The 18,288-nt window shown below is 52.6% G+C and overlaps 1 protein-coding gene across 2 annotated transcripts in view; it reads left to right on the top strand.

Moving 5' to 3' along the window:
* Window positions 1–17,923, top strand: part of fbxo4 (F-box protein 4) — a 77,859-nt gene extending 59,936 nt beyond the window's left edge. Inside the window, exons 6-7 of one of the 2 annotated variants that reach the window (XM_068029111.1) lie at window positions 7,757–7,932; window positions 16,990–17,923. In XM_068029111.1, coding sequence (XP_067885212.1) covers window positions 7,757–7,932; window positions 16,990–17,070 — 257 coding nt within the window. In that variant the 3' untranslated portion in view covers window positions 17,071–17,923. The remainder of the gene's footprint in view (window positions 1–7,756; window positions 7,933–16,989) is intronic. The other variant, XM_068029110.1, reaches the window with a different exon arrangement.
* Window positions 17,924–18,288: the final 365 nt, after the last annotated feature.

Raw genomic sequence — 18,288 nt, 5'->3', positions numbered from 1 at the left:
CCCTCTACAATGTCCCCATCAAACAGTCCCAGGCCAGGTACAGCACTGGGATTGGCTGGGCAATTTGGGAAGCACTTTCTGCCTGCAATCAGGGGGAGCAGCTGCACCTGTGTTGCTGCAACTGCAACTGAGAGGAGAGAGCAGAGTGGAGTTATTGCAGAGAGGTAACTGTAGAGTGGAGAGAGCTGCATTGACTGTGGAACTGTTGCACTTTTTCAAGACTAAGAAGACCTACAAGTAATTTTGGAGAGGTGGGTGTTGGAGCACCAGAGAACTGTTTATTGTTTGGACTGTTGGGGGAGGGAGGAGGCACCGGAAGATCCAGGGGTGGGGCTGCCAAATTCTATAGGGAGCCCCTGTACTTGATCCTGTGTTTATCTGCCATCCTGCACAAAAGGGGCTCCCTCCCCACCCCCAACTGTGTGGCTCGGGACGGCTGGAGCTGCCCACGTGAAGAAAGTCTTTACCGAACAGCGGAGAGGAGAGAACCGGGCGGCTCTAATCGACCCGGGCGAAGAACCCTCCTCGAACTGGAAGACAGAACTGTGAACTCTGAAGTAAGGTGCTCCAACCACCAAACCACAGAAACATCCTCACAGCTCATCTCTCCCTCCCATCACTCAGCTGTCTGTCCTCTCCTCTCCTTGTCCTTTTCCTTTGCACCCTTATTCCCCTCTACCCCCACCCCTCCCATCATACTGCTTTATTTTAAAAACTGTTAGTTTATTTCTTAAGGGTGGGCGTGGCTCTTAGACCCCATGGCAAGTCCCTCTGCACCGGTGGCGGGGCCTTCTCGCACATATACTGCTGTGGCTACGGCAGCTGTTGCCCCGTCACCGTTTGCACTAATAACATCAAAGCATGGGGTCAAGAGCTACGTCCACTCGAACATGACTATGGAGGCATGCGTGAAAGCAATGGCCAAGGTTGTCGGCCCTTCGGCCATTGTTGCAGCCTCTAAAATGTACGGGAAGGCAGTGTTTTTCCTGAAGACCGAGCGGGCGGTGTCCCTGGCTCTGAGCAAGGGGCTCACCGTGGGTGGGACCTTTCTGCCAGTGGACCCCCTGGAGGCCACTGCGCAAAGGGTCATTCTATCGAATGTCCCGCCCTTCATTCCTGGTGAGCTCCTCCTTCCCCACCTGCACCATCTGGGGCAGGTAAAGACGGGGCTCACCCCAGTCCCGCTCGGGCTTTGGGAGAACAGCCTCCGACACGTGTACTCCTTCCGCCGCCAGCTATTCATGCAGCTGGCGGGGGAGGAGGTTACAGAGGGCCATTTCAATGTGGAGTTCCAGGGGACAGCCTACCGCGTCTTCTGGACCTTGGATGGAGCGCGGTGCCATGTCTGCAAGGGGGTGGGGCATGTTCGTAAGAACTGCCCTAACCTCCCGGCTGCCAACCCCACCTTGGCGGCCCAGGGTGGCGCCGCTGCACCTCCTCCCACCTCCCTTACACCTCCACCAGATACCGTTCAGTCGGTGCCAGAGGCTGTGGTTTTCACGGCCTCCAGCGTGTTGGGGGGTGCCCATCCAAGTGGAAGGAAGGTGTGGAGGAAAAATAAACCGAGAGGCTCGTCCCCTGGACGCTGTGACACAACCCGAGCCTGAGCTCAGTCCAAGGCCCGCTCCCGGGGAGCCGACTTGCCCCAGGGCTGGGCTCAGGCCCAGGGTAACCTGGCAAAAGGTGGGTGCGGAGGCAGAGGCCCCTGATGACATGGAGGTCTATGAGCCTCCGCACCCCTCCCGAAATAAGAGGAGGAGACTTCCCTCCTCTGACGAAGGCCCTGAACCACGGGGTACATCTCCTGGCGTGGGTCGTCAGGCTACCCCTGCCACCTGCATGATCAGGGCCTCAAGCCCTGGGCGTGAACCCTCCACCCCTCGGAACGGAGGTGGGGGAGATGCCCCTGTGATCTTGTCAACTCCGGAGGTGGGGGACCCGCCCTTGGTAGGGGAATCTTTGGACCCCACGGGAGAAATCATTCCTTTGGCCGATGGGTCGGGTGTCCTGGGTGAGGGCGAGACCTGTGAGGGGCCACCCTCTCAACAGCCTGATGCTCCTGCCCAGGATGTGCCCGACCCAGAGGCTAATCTGTGTAACTCCCTATCTGCTGGTCCTGTGGGCGTTGGCGGGGCAGGAGTTGGCCTCCTCTCTCCGCCACCGGTCCCGGCTTTGGTTGGATTTCCGGAGTCAGGAACGTCCGTCTCCCCTGGACCGCTCATTGGCCTGGGGACGGAGGTGGAGGGGGGTCCTTAACTGCTGGTGCCTACAGGCTCCAGTTCCATCCTAGAGCACAGAAAGGACTCCTCCGCCATCGATCCTGGGGGTGAGATCGTGGCGGAGGCGGGACCAGCTGGCGCGGCCGGGACGTCTGCCCCACAGTGTGTGCTGGGTGTGTCGGCCGCTGGCGGTGACGACCCGGAAGAGGATGGGGACTCGGTGCGGGGCACGGAGGATGATCTTGATTCCATCGCCAGTGAGGTGGTGGAGTCACTCGTGCCTCCCACCGAATCTCCTCTCATCCCCACGGCGGAACTCCGGGATTTCCTCGCGGCTTGCAGGTGTTGCCGCAATAAAGTTCAGCTGGCCCTCGACCGTTGGTCGAATCTGGCGCTGATCATACAGTCCGTCCGTGCCGCCCTCAAGAAAGCGGGCAAGGGTGCGGGCGTGAAACTGGTTGAGAGGCACCTTTTTAATGTGTTCCTCAATGGGTTGCTGGGAGAGTGGAAGGCCAGGTGCACTTCCACTCCCTCCTCACAGTGAGGTGTTGGTGACGGGTTTTAAGTACCTTTGACATGAAGATAACCATAGCCAGCCTCAACATCAACGGCAGCAGGGGGTCTCACCGCAGATTTCACAATCTCTCAGTCCTCAGGGAAGGGAGATACGCGGTGAGCTTTCTGCAGGAAACCCACACCGTTCCGGCAGACGAAGCCACCTGGCTCCTGGAGTGGTAGGGTGGGGTCTACATGAGTCACCTCACCCCTATTTCTAGTGGGGTGGCTATCTTGTTGGCCCCGACTTTTCAGCCGGAGATCTTGGAGGTCAAGGAGCTAGTGCCGGGCCGCTTGCTCCACCTCGCCGTTCGCCTGGGTAGCGTGCCGCTCCACTTTGTGAACGTGTTGCAAGCGCGCTTCTTTGAAGAAGTGTCCGCTCTCTTGAGCTCCATCGATAGCGGCGAGTGCATCATCCTCGGGGGGGATTTTATCTGCACCCTCGAGGTGGGGGACCGCTCCGGTCCCCAGCGCGGCCAAGCGTCAGTGGAGAAATTGAGGGAACCGATCAGCTCCCTCAACTTGGTGGACTTTTGGCGGAATCTCCATCCCGACTCCAGCGCCTTCACGTGGAGGTCTGGAGGAGGGTCCCGAATTGACCGCCTCTACTTTTCGCAGGCGTGCGTCTCCCGTGTCTCGGCGGCCTCCATGCGGCTGGTGCCGTGCTCGGACCACCGCCTGGTGTGGGCAGAGTTCATTCCGCTGCGCACATGGGCGGGGTCCGCGTACTGGCACTTTAACAACCGGCTGCTGGAGGACGAGCGATTTCGGGACTCGTTCTGTCGATTCTGGGCCGACTGGAGAAGGAAGCAGGGGGGCTTCCCCTCCTTGAGGCTATGGTGGGATGTGGGCAAGACTCACATCCGCGTCTTCTGTCAGGAGTACGCGAAGGGGTCGACCAAGAGGCGGGAAGCCGAGATCGGGCGCCTAGAGAGGGAGGTGCTCGACTTGGAATCCCGTCTCGGTCATGCAGTCGCAGACCCGGCCCTGTGGCAGGCGTACAAAGAGAAGAAGGGCGCGTTGAGGGACCTGCAGCTCATAGGGTCCCGAGGTGCGTACGTGAGGTCGCGGATCCAGATCCTGGAAGATTTGGACTGCGCCTCACCCTTCTTCTACTCGCTGGAAAAATGGCGGGGGGTCCGTAAGCAGCTCGTTGAGCTGCTGGCCGACGACGGATCCTCCATCACGGATCCGGAGGGAATGGGCTTCCTGGTCCGTACTTATTACAGTGCGTTGTTCTCTCCGGATCCGTCCAGCGAGGATGAGCGCAGAGTTTTGTGCGGGAACCTGCCGCAAGTCAGCCCGGAAGGTGCTGAAGCATTGGAGGCTCCGCTCACATTGGCAGAGCTTACTGGCGCCCTCCACCAGCTCTCGAGGGGCAAATCCCCAGGGCTGGATGGGTTGACCGTGGAGTTCCTCAGGGCGTTCTGGGACGTCCTGGGGGACGATTACGCGCGGGTCCTGGGGGAAAGCCTGGCGACCGGGGAGATGCCCCTCTCGTGGCGCAGGGCGGTCATCGTCCTGCTGCCGAAGAGGGGCGATCTCCGCCTGCTTAAAAACTGGCGTCCGGTCTCCCTTCTCAGCACGGATTATAAGATCTTTGCCCGGGCTATGTCCACCCGCCTGGGCTCCGTGCTGGCCCACATGATCCACCCCGACCAGTCCTACACGGTCCCGGGCCGGTCCATCCAGGACAACATCCACCTGGTCCGGGACATGATCCATCTTTCCCAGAGGACTGGTCAGTCGGTCGCCTTTCTCTCCCTCGATCAGGAGAAGGCGTTCGACAGGGTGGATCACGATTACCTTTTCGGGACTCTGCGCGCTTTCGGACTCGGGCAGCATTTTGTGGCCCGGGTCCGACTTTTATACGCTGCTGCAGAGTGTCTAGTCAAAGTTAACGGGTCCTTGACGGCGCCCCTTCGCTTTGGGAGAGGAGTGCGACAGGGATGCCCCATGTCTGGCCAGTTGTCTACCATCTGCGTGGAGCCGTTCCTGTGCCTGCTTCGCAGGAGGTTGACGGGATTGACTCTGCGCGACCCGGCCATGAGGGTGGTCCTCTCTGCTTACGCCGACGACGTGCTCCTCGCGGTCACAGATCCTGTTGACTTGCGGAGGATGCGCGACTGCCAGCAGACCTTTTCTGCCGCATCCTCCGCGAGGATCAATTGGGAGAAATGTTCCGGACTCCTGGTGGGTCAGTGGCGGGTGGACTCCCTGCTGGAGGAGTTGACACCTTTTGCATGGAGCACCACGCACCTCCTCCATCTGGGAGTCCACCTTAGCCCCGCTGAGGAAACCTGGCCGGCAAACTGGCAGGAGTTGGAGGCGAAAGTCACCGTTCGGCTGGGGCGCTGGACAGGACTGCTCCGAGTGCTTTCCTACAGGGGCCGAGCGCTGGTCATGAACCAACTGGTGGCCTCCATGCTGTGGTACCGGTTGGTCACTTTGGCCCCGCTCCCTGCCTTTGCCACCAAGATCCAGAAGAAACTCCTCGATTTCTTCTGGGGCAAGAGGAAACACTGGGTCTCTGCCGCGGTCCTGAGTCTCCCGATCGAGGAGGGCGGCCAGTCACTGGTGTGCATCCGCACCCAGGCTGCGAATCTCCACCTTCGGACCCTGCAGAGATACCTGTACGTCGAGCGTCCTCCCAGATGGTGTGCGCAGGCGACGTATTTTTTCCGCCAATCTCACTGCCTTCAAGACGACACGCAGCTCCCGGTGGAGACCGTTAGCCGCACCTCTCTGAGGGAGTTGCTTGTCTTTTACTGGGATCTATTCTGAGTCTGGAACATGGTCGCCTCGAGTTAGGGCGCTCCCCCGCCGGTGAAGCAGAGCGCCTCGGCTGTCCGGGCGACCGACTCCGGGGATGGTCCGGCGGGCGGAGGAGTAGCCGAAACCTCCAGGACGCCCCTCACTGCGGGTGGCGAGGGGGCTCGGGAGAATAGAGCGCTCCCGGCCGAGCTGACCTCCGCTCGGCCGGAACTGCTCATCGGACCCAGGCCCCGAAACCCTCCTTGGGAGCCGGTTCCGCACAACCCGAGCCGCCTCTCGGAAATGCTCTCCGTGCCATTCCAATCGGGGCGGAGGGGTTTCCTGTACGGGCTGCTCCTGCACACTTTTCACTTCCTCGCCCTCGTCAGCCGGCCGGACAATCCCTGGCGGTTCTGGTTGCCATCTGGCGGCAAGGGGAAACCCCGATGGAGGTCTCTCTGCGCGGGAGTCTTCCCTCTTTACATCGGGGACCTGGGGTGGAGGGTGTTGCACAGAGCAGTCCCGTGCAATAGGCTTTTAAGTAGGTTCACGGACTCCCAGGCCGCCTGTAATTTCTGCGGCCTGGATGAGTCTGTGTTCCATGTATATATGGAGTGTGCGAGGTTGCAGCCCCTATTTGAGTATCTGAAGGGGCTGCTCCTCAAGTTCTGGCTGCAATTCAGTCCCACGCTCCTGATCTTTGGGCACCCGGTGCGGTGGGGCGTGGGCCGGGAGGAGGATCTCCTCGTCGGTCTGCTCCTGGGCCTGGCCAAGGTGGCAATTCACAGGTCCAGGTTGCGGGCCGTTGGGGGGTCCGTCCTCCCCGATTGCCTGCCTTTCTTCCGCGGTTACGTTCGCGCCCGGGTGTCCCTGGAAAAGGAGCATGCGGTGTCCGCTGGTACGCTTGAGGCCTTCCGCGCCTGGTGGGCACCGCAGGGACTGGAGTGCATCGTCGACGCCCAGAATGGCATTTTAATTTGAGTTTTTTGTTTATTTGATTTTAATAGTTATTTTTAATAAAAATGTGTATAAAGAGGGCCTGAGGAATAAAGGCCCCCTCGACATAAAATATATAAGAAAAAAAAACGGGAGTCAGATACAGAGTTGAAAAAAACCCAGATTTGTACAAATCATTGTTTAAGCTCCAGTTACAGTGATGTGGTCTGGCTTGTCACCCCATTCTAGAAAGAATGTTGGAGCCATAAAGAGTGTAACGGTCAGGTTTACAATGAATATTACAGGGATGGGAAACTATGTTGATGACAAGAATCCCGAAATTCTGGTACCATTCTTATTGGATCTAAGAAGGCAAAGAGGGAATTCCAAAGAGGTTTTCAAATTACTAATTTTAAGGGAGTGAATGGGGAAAGACTATTTTCCTTGGTTATGGAATCAATGATGAGGCCTTATCAATGTAAAATTAAAAGGAGAGATTTCTTTACACATGGTTATTGGAGCAGGAATGTCTTGTCCCAGGATGTGACCGAGACAGAGACATTCCCATGAAATATTCATCTCCAGATGGGTACAGCATGAGTTTGCTCCAGCACGAAACTTTCTAATTTGATCCAAAACTATCATTGTGGCTCCGCTGAGTCAGCCGATCAGTTTGGGAACATAGGAAGTTGGGGTAGGAGTAGGCCATTCGGCCCCTCGAGCCTGCTGCGCCATTCAACGAGATCATGGCTGATCATCTACCTCAACACCATTTTCCCCCACTATCCCCATATCCCCGATATCTTTAATATATAATGGCAATGTAAGGCCAGATGCTGTCCATTCATAACTTTCCCCCATGCCCTTTAGAATCTATGCTCAAGATCTCTGACGGTATTTGACTTTATTGCCAAAACACTGAGGAGAGTTTCATTTAGTTTCTCTCGGCAAGATTCAACATCGTAGACCCAAGTTGAAGAATATGTCCTAAAACCAGGGATCGTGCAAACAACAGCCATTTTCTGAGTCTTGTGTTATTAGCCAGTGTGAGATTGGACTGTCCATTTGTTTATGCTAGTTTGTGGTTTCAGCGTCTGTTAAAGCCCCTGTGTCTCTCCGATGTCCCTGCAGCAGTCGGCATTTACATTTACCTCCCTGCTGACCCAGACCCTGGGAATTCAGGTCACTTTGCCATTCCCAGGGAGCTGTGCCAGGCAGTTGTGGATCTCAGCATGACATTCTTTGAGCAGTACCATGTACAGTGGAATATTCTTTGTACTCTTGCCCCTCAGGACACAAACGAGAAAAGGAGCTCCTCCAGATCCAGGCTATGATTGACCCAGCACTAGGTTCTCCAGGCCGCCCACTCCTAGTGTTGTGCTGCATTTCCCAGCCTGATGTCCAACGGATACCCTGTGTTTATGTATCTCACCAATTGCAGTTAAGCCTGCTGGACAGACCATGGCTGGTAAGTGCACAGTGACTTCACTGGTAATATTCCTGAATCAAGCTAATAAACGGAGAACATGGGAACAGCTGCTGTCATAACACTAACTGGCACCTGTTCTAAAGGAGTTGCTAAGAGTGGCAAAGTAAAAAGTGAACCTATCCCTGGACAGAGGCAATGAAAGTATCTTATTGTTGTAGGAGAATGAATGGTTCCATTTTACTGAGAGAGTTGAATTTTCGAAGGGTTGTGGAGGTGGGACTGGAGGTGTGTGAGCCCGCAGTTTCCCGCTACTAGCCAGCGTGTCGGTCAGCTGCCAAGGTCCCACCTCCGGGCAATTTCCATGGAGGTTGCAACAAGGGGGTGAAGGCCACCCGCCGGCCAGTGACAAGTAGCCAATCAGGGCCAATTACTTTTCCCATTGAGTGCAATTGTCAGAAGCTGTGTGGATTTTTCCAGATGGCAGGTGCCTCCCCTGCCCACTAAGGCTGAAGCCCAGCCAATGATTTGAGGCAGCCTCCTGGTGGCAGACGGGGGTGAGGGGGGCGGTGGGGGGGTGATGAGTGAAGCCTCGGTGATTTTAACCACCACCCACGCACCACCCCACCAACCGCAGCCCCAATTGCCGCCGTAGGGCTGCAGCTGCTGGATGTCCAGTGGGGGTCTGGTAGCTGCTGGATGTCCAGTGGGGGTCTGGCAGCTGCTGGATGTCCAGTGGGGGTCTGGTAGCTGCTGGATGTCCAGTGGGGGTCTGGCAGCTGCTGGGTGCCCAGTGGGGGTCTGGCAGCTGCTGGGTGTCCAGTGGGGGTCTGGCAGCTGCTGGGTGTCCAGTGGGGGTCTGGCAGCTGATGGATGCCCTGTGGGGGTCTGGCAGCTACTGGGTGTCCAGTGGGGGTCTGGCAGCTGCTGGGTGTCCAGTGGGGGTCTGGCAGCTGATGGATGCCCTGTGGGGGTCTGGCAGCTGCTGGGTGTCCAGTGGGGGTCTGGCAGCTGCTGGGTGCCCAGTGGGGGTCTGGCAGCTGCTGGGTGCCCAGTGGGGGTCTGGCAGCTGCTGGGTGCCCAGTGGGGGTCTGGCAGCTGATGGATGCCCTGTGGGGGTCTGGCAACTGCTGGGTGTCCAGTGGGGGTCTGGCAGCTGCTGGGTGCCCAGTGGGGGTCTGGCAGCTGCTGGGTGCCCAGTGGGGGTCTGGCAACTGCTGGGTGCCCAGTGGGGGTCTGGCAACTGCTGGGTGCCCAGTGGGGGTCTGGCAGCTGCTGGATGCCCAGTGGGGGTCTGGCAGCTGCTGGGTGCCCAGTGGGGGTCTGGCAGCTGCTGGGTGCCCAGTGGGGGTCTGGCAGCTGCTGGGTGCCCAGTGGGGGTCTGGCAGCTGCTGGGTGCCCAGTGGGGGTCTGGCAGCTGCTGGGTGCCCAGTGGGGGTCTGGCAGCTGCTGGATGTCCAGTGGGGGTCTGGCAGCTGCTGGGTGCCCAGTGGGGGTCTGGCAGCTGCTGGATGTCCAGTGGGGGTCTGGCAGCTGCTGGGTGTCCAGTGGGGGTCTGGCAGCTGATGGATGTCCTGTGGGGGTCTGGCAGCTGCTGGATGCCCAGTGGGGGTCTGGCAGCTGCTGGGTGCCCAGTGGGGGTCTGGCAGCTGCTGGGTGCCCAGTGGGGGTCTGGCAGCTGATGGATGCCCTGTGGGGGTCTGGCAGCTGATGGATGCCCTGTGGGGGTCTGGCAGCTGCTGGGTGCCCAGTGGGGGTCTGGCAGCTGCTGGGTGCCCAGTGGGGGTCTGGCAGCTGCTGGGTGCCCAGTGGGGGTCTGGCAGCTGCTGGGTGCCCAGTGGGGGTCTGGCAGCTGCTGGGTGCCCAGTGGGGGTCTGGCAGCTGCTGGGTGCCCAGTGGGGGTCTGGCAGCTGCTGGGTGCCCAGTGGGGGTCTGGCAGCTGCTGGATGCCCAGTGGGGGTCTGGCAGCTGATGGATGCCCTGTGGGGGTCTGGCAGCTGCTGGGTGCCCAGTGGGGGTCCGGCAGCTGCTGGATGCCCTGTGGGGGTCTGGCAGCTGATGGATGCCCTGTGGGGGTCTGGCAGCTGCTGGGTGCCCAGTGGGGGTCTGGCAGCTGCTGGGTGCCCAGTGGGGGTCTGGCAGCTGCTGGGTGCCCAGTGGGGGTCTGGCAGCTGCTGGGTGCCCAGTGGGGGTCTGGCAGCTGATGGGTGTCCAGTGGGGGTCTGGCAGCTGCTGGGTGTCCAGTGGGGGTCTGGCAGCTGCTGGGTGCCCAGTGGGGGTCTGGCAGCTGCTGGGTGCCCAGTGGGGGTCTGGCAACTTCTTATTTTTAATATTTGAAAACGTCGTCAGAGGTGTCCTCTTGTTCTCCTTCCTACATCGGCAGCTTCCATCTCCAACGCTGGGGCTGCCGATCTTTCAGTCTTGAAGGGTCTCCTATTGGTCCTCCAGCCTTGGGAAACTGCCCTCCATCATTAACTGAATGGGGCTCCTGGAGGTGGCCCCATAATTGGCCGCCTCCTTAAAAACCGCCCTCTGGATCCCAACGCTAACATGTGAGTTCCCACCCGCATTTCCTCCTGGGGGGAAGGAAAATTCAGCCCAGACTGTCAGATGGGTGGAGCATGTATACAACATGAAAGATATATGCAGCTCTGGGCTTCCCACGGGATCTCTGGGTAAATACATCCTGTTATCCCACTGAGCCAAATAGAGCAAGAAGGTTCCAGATTCATTCCGAGTCTGGGCTGATGATCTGGATCTTGGCCGGATAGTGGTAATGATTCTTTAATTAGCCTTGTCTTTCCCTGGGCGAAAGAGGGGACAGTCAGCCAGGGTCAGCTATCCAGTGATTTCCACCACCCCCCTCCCCGCAGGAAATGGACGGCTTAAGGATTGGCTCTGATACTTGCTCTTATTAGCAAGTCCTGTTTATCCTCATTCAGGAATGCTCACACTTGGGCAATGTACCATCGAATCATAGAGATTTACAGCACAGGAAGAGGCCATTGTGTCCACACTGGCAGAAAAGAGCTAACTAGCCTAATCCCACTTTCCAGCTCTTGGTCTTAGTTTGTAGGTTAGGGATCTTCAGGTGAGCATCCAGTTGGTTTTTTTCAAATGTTATGAGGGTTTCCGCCTTTACCACTCTGTCAGGCAGTGAGTTTCCAGATTCCTACCACCTTCTGGGTGAAAACAAATTCTCAACTCGCCTCTAATCCTTCTACCAGTTACTTTAAATCTCTGCGTCCTGGTTATTGACATCTCTGCTAAGGGAAATAGATCCTTCCTATCCACTCAATCTGGACCCTTCATCATTTTATATGCCTCAATTAAATCTCCTCTGTTTCAAAGAAAACAACTCCAGCCTTTCCAATCTTTCCTTATAGCTAAAATTCTCCATTCCGCGTATATCTCCTCTTTAGTGTAATATGGTGACCAGAACTGTACTCAGTACCCTTGCTGCGGTCTAACTAGTATCTTATACAGTCCTAGCACAACCTCTCTGCTCTTACATTCTGTGCTTCGGCAAATATCTATCTGTGATATCATTGATTTCTTCCTACACTCTACAGCTTTCTTCATTATTAACCACTTGGCCAATTTTTGTATCGTCTGCAAACTTCCTAATCAAACCCCCTACACTTAAGTCTAAATCATTGATATAGACCGCAAAAAGGAAAGGACCCAATAGTGAGCCCTGAGGAACCCTACTGGAAACAGCCTTCCAGTCACAGAAACAGCCGTCGACCATAACCCTTTGCTTCCTGCCACCGAGCCAATTTTGAATCCAATTTGCCACTTTCCCTTGGATCCCATGGGCTTTTACTTCTCTGACCAGTCTACTATGTGAGACCTTTGCAAAAGCCTTGCTAAAAAACCATTTAGACTGCATCCAATGCACTAGCCTCATTGACCCTCCTTGTTACCTCCTCAAAGAATTCAATGAACTTAGTCAGACTCAACCTTCCACTAACGAGTCCATGCTGACTGTCCTTGATTAAGAGGTGCCTTTCTAAATGACAATTAATGCTGTTCCTCATAGTTTTTCCCAATAATTTGTCCACCACCAAGGTTAGGCTGATTGGCTTACTCGGTACAATTTTAGCTGTCCTCCAGTCCTCTGGCACCATACCTGTAGCCAGAGAGAATTGGAAAATGATGGTTAAAGCCTCCGCTATTTCCTGCCTTGCTTCTCTTAGCAGCCTGGGATACATTTCATCTGGGCCTGGTGATTTATCCACTTGGAAAGCTTCTAAACCTCTTAATATTTCCTCTCTCACTATATTTATCCCATCTAATATTTCACACTCCTCCTTAACTACAATGTCTGCATCGTCACCCTCTTTTGTGAAAACAGACACCAAGTTTTCGTAAAGAACCATGCCCACGTCTTGCGCCTCCACACACGAGTTATCTTTTTAGTCTCTAATAGGCCCTACTCTTTCCTTAGATATCCTTTTGCTCTTTAAGCATTTAATAAAAAATCTTTGGGTTTTTCTTGATTTTAGTTACCAATATTTTTTCATACCCTCTCTTTGCTTTACTAATTTCCTTTTTTAATTTAACCCTTCACTTTCTATACTGCTCTGGGCCTTCTGCAGTATTAAGTTCTTGGTATCTGATGTAAGCTTCCCTCTTTTGCCTTATCCTACCCTGTTTGCTCCTTGCGGTGTTGCCATGCACTAGTGAGTGTAGAACTAGGAGGGGATTGCAGATGAATGTGTGGCTGGAGAGATGATGCAGGAGGGAGGGCTTTAGACTCCTGGAGCACTGGGATCAGTTCTGGGGGAAATGGGATCTGTGTAGGCCAGACAGGTTGCAGCTGAACAGAGCCGGGACCAAGGTACTTGTGGGCCGATTTGTGACTGCTATTGGGTAGGGTTTAAACTAATTTGGCGGGGCTGGCAACCAGGAGGTAATATTAGAGAGGAAAACCAAGATGCATAGAGAATTGGGAGAGGCAGAAAGCACAAGAGTAGAAAATAGTAAGGTATGAGGTGGGGTCAGACTGAGAGAGAATGCAGTAAGTTCTAAATTAGATTTACTGTACATGTATGTGAACATGCGAAGTGTGGTAAATAAGGTTGGCGAGCTGCAGGTGCAGATAGCCACCTGGGAATATGATCTCGTGGCAATGATGGAGACTTGGCTCAAACAAGGACAGGACTGGGTACTGAATATGAATATTCCTGGATACAAGGTGTTCAGGAAAGATAGGGAAGGAAAGAAAGGAGGAGGGGTAGCTGTATTGATTAAGGAGAATATTTCATTGCTGGAGAGAGAGGATGTGCTAGAGGGGTCAAAGACAAAATCTATATGGTTATATCTAAGAAACAACAAGCTACCATTACACTACAGGGTGTATTCTATAGGCCAGCAACTAGTGGGAAAAATATCTAGGAACAAATTTTCAGGGAAATTACAGACAGGTGCAAAAACTGTAGAGTAGTTATGATGCTGGACTTTCTATATCCTAATATAGATTGGGATAGTAGTGGTGCAAAGGGCAGAGAAGGGGAGGAGTTTCTGAAGTGCGTTCAGGAGAGTTTTCTACATCAGTACGTTTCTGGCCCAACGAGGAAGGAGGCATTGCTGTATCAGGTTCTGGGGAATGAGGTGGGTCAAATGTCAGTAGGAGAACATGACCATAGTATCATAAAGTTTACAATGGCAAGGAAAAAGGAAAAGGACGATTCCAGAGTAAAAATAATTAACTAATAAAGAGCCAGCGTCAATGGGGTGAGAACGGATCTGGGCCATGAAAACTGGAATCAAAGATTGGCAGGCAAAACTGTAATGGAACAATGGACCGCCTTTAAAGAGAGGATAGTTGGGGTACAGTTGAAGTACATTCCCACGAGGGGGAAAGGTAGAGCAAACAAAGCCAGAGCTCCCTCGATGATGAAAGAGGTAGAGAGTAAGATGAAGCAAAAAAAGGGTGCATAGATAGAGAACCAGGCTCAATATAGAAGGTTCAGCAGGGAAGTACAAAAGGAAATAAGGCAAACAAAGAGAGTGTGTGAGAAGAGACTGGCAGCTAACATAAAAGAGAATCCAAAAGTCTTCTGTCGGCATATAAGTAGTAAAAGGATGTTAAAGGAGGAGTGGAGCTGATCACAGACCAAAAAGGGATTTACCCATCAAAGCAGAGGGCATGACTGAGATACTAAAAGAGTACTTTGTATCTGTCTTTACCCAGTAACAAGATGCTGCCAAAGTTATAGGGAAAGAGGAAGTAGAAAAATGGGCTACAAATTAATAAAGAGGAGGTATTCCATAGGCTGGCTGTACCAGATGAGATGCATCCAAGGATATTTAGGGAAGTAAGGGTGGAAATTTATGAGACCATAATCTACCAGAGGTGGTGCCAGAGGACTGGAGAATTGCAAATGTTACACCCTCGTTCAAAAAAAGGTTTAAGGATAAACCCAGCTTAACCTCGGTGGTGGGAATGCGTTTAGAAATGATAATTAAATGAAATTAACAGTCACTTGGACAAATGCAGATTAATTAAGGAAAGCCAGCATGGATTTGTTAAGGGCAAATCATGTTTAACTAAATTGCTTGAGTTTTTTGATGAGGTAACGGAGAGGGTTGATGAGGGTAATGAGGTTGATGTGATGCATATGGACTTCCAAAAGGCATTTGATAAAGTGCCACATAACAGATCTTTCAACATTGTTAGAGCCCAGGAAATAAAAGGGACAGCATGGATACAAAGTTGTCTGAGTGACAGGAAACAGAGAGTAGTGATGAACAGTTGTTTTTCAGACTGGAGGAAGGTATATAGTGGAGTTCCCCAGGGGTCAGTGTCAGGATCCCTGCTTTTCTTGATCTGTATTAATGATCTAGACTTGGGTGTGCAGGACAAAATTTCAAAATTTGTGGATGGCACAAAACTTAAAAGTATTGTGAACTGTGAGGAGGATCGTGATAAACTTCAAGAAGTCATAGACAGGCTTTTTTACAAATTCTTTCATTGGTTGTGAGCATCGCTAGCTAGGCCAGCTTTTATTATCCATCCTAGATGCCCTTAGGTGGTGAGCTGCCTTCTTGAACCGCTGCAGTCCATGTGGGGTAGGTAGACCCACAATGCTGTTAGGAAGGGAGTTCCAGGATTTTGACCCAGCGACAGTGAAGGAACGGCGATATAGTTCCAAGTCAGGATGGTGTGTGACTTGGATGGGAACTTGCAGGTGGTGGTGTTCCCATGTATCTGCTGCCCTTGTCCTTCTAGTTGGTAGAGGTTGTGGGTTTGGAAGCTGCTGTCGAAGGAGCCTTGGTGAGTTGCTGCAGTGCATCTTGTAGATGGTACACACTGCTGCCACTGTGCGTTGGTCTGGAGGGAGTGAATGATGAAGTGACGATCAAGCGGGCTGCTTTATCCTGGATGTGTCCAGCTTTTTGAATGTTGTTGGAGCTGCACCCATCCAGGCAAGTGGGGAGTATGGTGGAATGGGCAGACATGTGGCAGATGAAATTTAATGCAGAGAATTATGAAGTTATACATTTTGGTAGGAAGAACCAGGAGAGGCAATATAAATCAAAGGCAACAGTTCTTAAGTGGGTGCAGAGGGACCTGGAGGTACATGTGCACAAATCAGTGAAGGTGCCAGGGCAGGTTGAGAGAGTGGTTAATAAAGCATACAGGATCCTGGGCTTTATAAATAGAGTAAAAGCAAGGAAGTTATGATGAACCTTTATAAAACATTGGTTCGGCTTCAACTGGAGTATTGTGTCCAATTCTGGGCACCAGACTTTAGGAAGGATGTGAAGGCTTTAGAGACTGTGCAGAAAAGATTCCGGAGAATGGTTCAAGGGATGAGGGACTTCAGTTACATGGATAGACTGGAGAAGCTGTTCTCCTTGGATAAGGGAAGATTAAGAGGAGATTTGATTGAGGTGTTCAAAATTATTAGGGGTCTGGACAGAGTAGATAAGAAAAATCTGTTCCCATTGGTGGAAGGGTCGAGAACCAGAGGGCATAGATTTTAGGTGATTAGCAAAAGAAGCAAAGGTGACATAAGAAAAAAACTTTTACACAGCGTGTGGTTAGGATCCAAATGCACTGTCTGAGAGTGTGGTGGAGGCAGGTTCAGTGAGTGTTTAGGATCTGGAATGCACTGTCTGAGAGTGTGGTGGAGGCAGGTTCAGTGAGTGTTTAGGATCTGGAATGCACTGTCTGAGAGTGTGGTGGAGGCAGGTTCAGTGAGTGTTTAGGATCTGGAATGCACTGTCTGAGAGTGTGGTGGAGGCAGGTTCAGTGAGTGTTTAGGATCTGGAATACACTGTCTGAGAGTGTGGTGGAGGCAGGTTCAGTGAGTGTTTAGGATCTGGAATGCACTGTCTGAGAGTGTGGTGGAGGCAGGTTCAGTGAGTGTTTAGGATCTGGAATGCACTGTCTGAGAGTGTGGTGGAGGCAGGTTCAGTGAGTGTTTAGGATCTGGAATGCACTGTCTGAGAGTGTGGTGGAGGCAGGTTCAGTGAGTGTTTAGGATCTGGAATGCACTGTCTGAGAGTGTGGTGGAGGCAGGTTCAGTGAGTGTTTAGGAACTGGAATACACTGTCTGAGAGTGTGGTGGAGGCAGGTTCAGTGAGTGTTTAGGATCTGGAATGCACTGTCTGAGAGTGTGGTGGAGGCAGGTTCAGTGTGTGTTTAGGATCTGGAATGCACTGTCTGAGAGTGTGGTGGAGGCAGGTTCGGTCGAGGCCTTCAAAAAAGAATCGAATAATTATCTGAAGGGAAAACATTTGCAGGGCTACGGGGGAAAGCGGGGGGAGGTGGGGTGGAGGGCAAGTGGAACTAGGTGAGTTGTTCTTGCAGAGAGACAGCACGGGCACGATGGGCTAAATGGCCTCCTGTGCTTGAACCATTCTCTGATCTTGTACATCCAGGGGCTCTGGATTTGTAGTCCCATCCTTTCTCTTTATGGAAACATATTTGTTCTGAACTCTCACTACCTCCTGCTTGAATGTCTCCCAGTACTCTAACACTCTGAATCTCCAAATAATGCAGCTTTTCAACTGGTTTCGATGTAATTTTGTGATCGGTATGTGTGAACTAACAGTCTCTCCATTTCTTGCTATTTATTTGATTAGACACATGATACTGACGCACAGTCTCTTGTCGGGTTTCTCGAAGGCATTAAATGGATTCTTCGGGAAGTTGGGAGATTGTAAACCATTTTAGTGGAAGCTGGGACTTGATGGAGCTGGAGGCCAGTACTGGGAATGACATTAATCCGAGCAGCTCTGCTAACCTGAATCCCCCACATCCGACATGATAACTTGGTCATGACACTGCATTATATGCCAAGGTGGTGGATGGATGCTGATGAGGAGGTTCGCAGATGCACTGGACATCGATCAATCTTTTATGTCTAAGTTGACTTTCCCCCTGTGCTGGATTATAAAGTAGTATTGATAAGTATTTCTGGTGGGTTTTTAGCTGCCATTACTTACTATTTCTTTGAGCAGTAGTTATTTGCAGGATAGTGTAATAAAATGTATTATGTGGCACCGGTACATGGCTGCGTGGAGTGATTTCCCCTCCTTCATTTCCCACTGTGCTGTGAGGCTCGGGGAACAAATCAAGCCATGGATGGAGTTCAGACAGATTTACTGAGGATGCAACAAAATTGCGAAGGGTGCCATTACCCCGGCCCCAGGGGAGTGCCTGTGTCCACAGCCACATCCATGACCCAGTGACACCAAGGGCTAAAATAGTAGAATTCATTAATTCAGAAAAAGGACTATGCATTCTAATTGTGCTGTGGTGCTCCTTCCCCCAGCAGATTTCGCACTGTCTTCAGAATCTACATTTACAGTTTATGAACATCTCTCTTTAATTTAGCCTGTGAAATTTCTTCAGTAAAATGAACTGTGGGAGAAAAAAACCTCCTTCTTTCCAATTTTTTTATTTTTGATACTCTTAGGAACATTGGAACAGTAGGAGGCCATTCAGCCCTTCAAGCCTGCTCCGCCATTCAGTGAGATCATGTCTGATCATCTACCTCATCGCCATTTTTCCTGCACTATCCCCGTAACCCTAGATATCTTTAATATGTAGAAATCTATCGATCTCGATCTTGAACATGCTCAATGACTGAGCTTCCACAGCCCTCTGGGGTAGAGAATTCCAAATATTCAGCACCCTCTGAATAAAGAAATTTCTCCTCATCTCTGTCTTAAATGGTCAATCCCTTATTCTGAGACTGTGTCGCCTGGTTCTAGACTCACCAGCCAGGGGAAACATCCTGTCCACATCTACCCTGTCACGCTCTGTAAGAATTTTTAAGTATTAATGAGATCACCTCTCATTCTTAATAACTCTAGAGAATACAGGCCCAGTTTCTGAAATCTCTCTTCATAAGACAATCCCACAATCCCAGGACTTAG

This window comes from Heterodontus francisci, chromosome 4, assembly GCF_036365525.1.
Source record: "Heterodontus francisci isolate sHetFra1 chromosome 4, sHetFra1.hap1, whole genome shotgun sequence".
Taxonomy (NCBI): domain Eukaryota; kingdom Metazoa; phylum Chordata; class Chondrichthyes; order Heterodontiformes; family Heterodontidae; genus Heterodontus; species Heterodontus francisci.
This window is presented reverse-complemented; position numbering and strand designations above follow the sequence as displayed.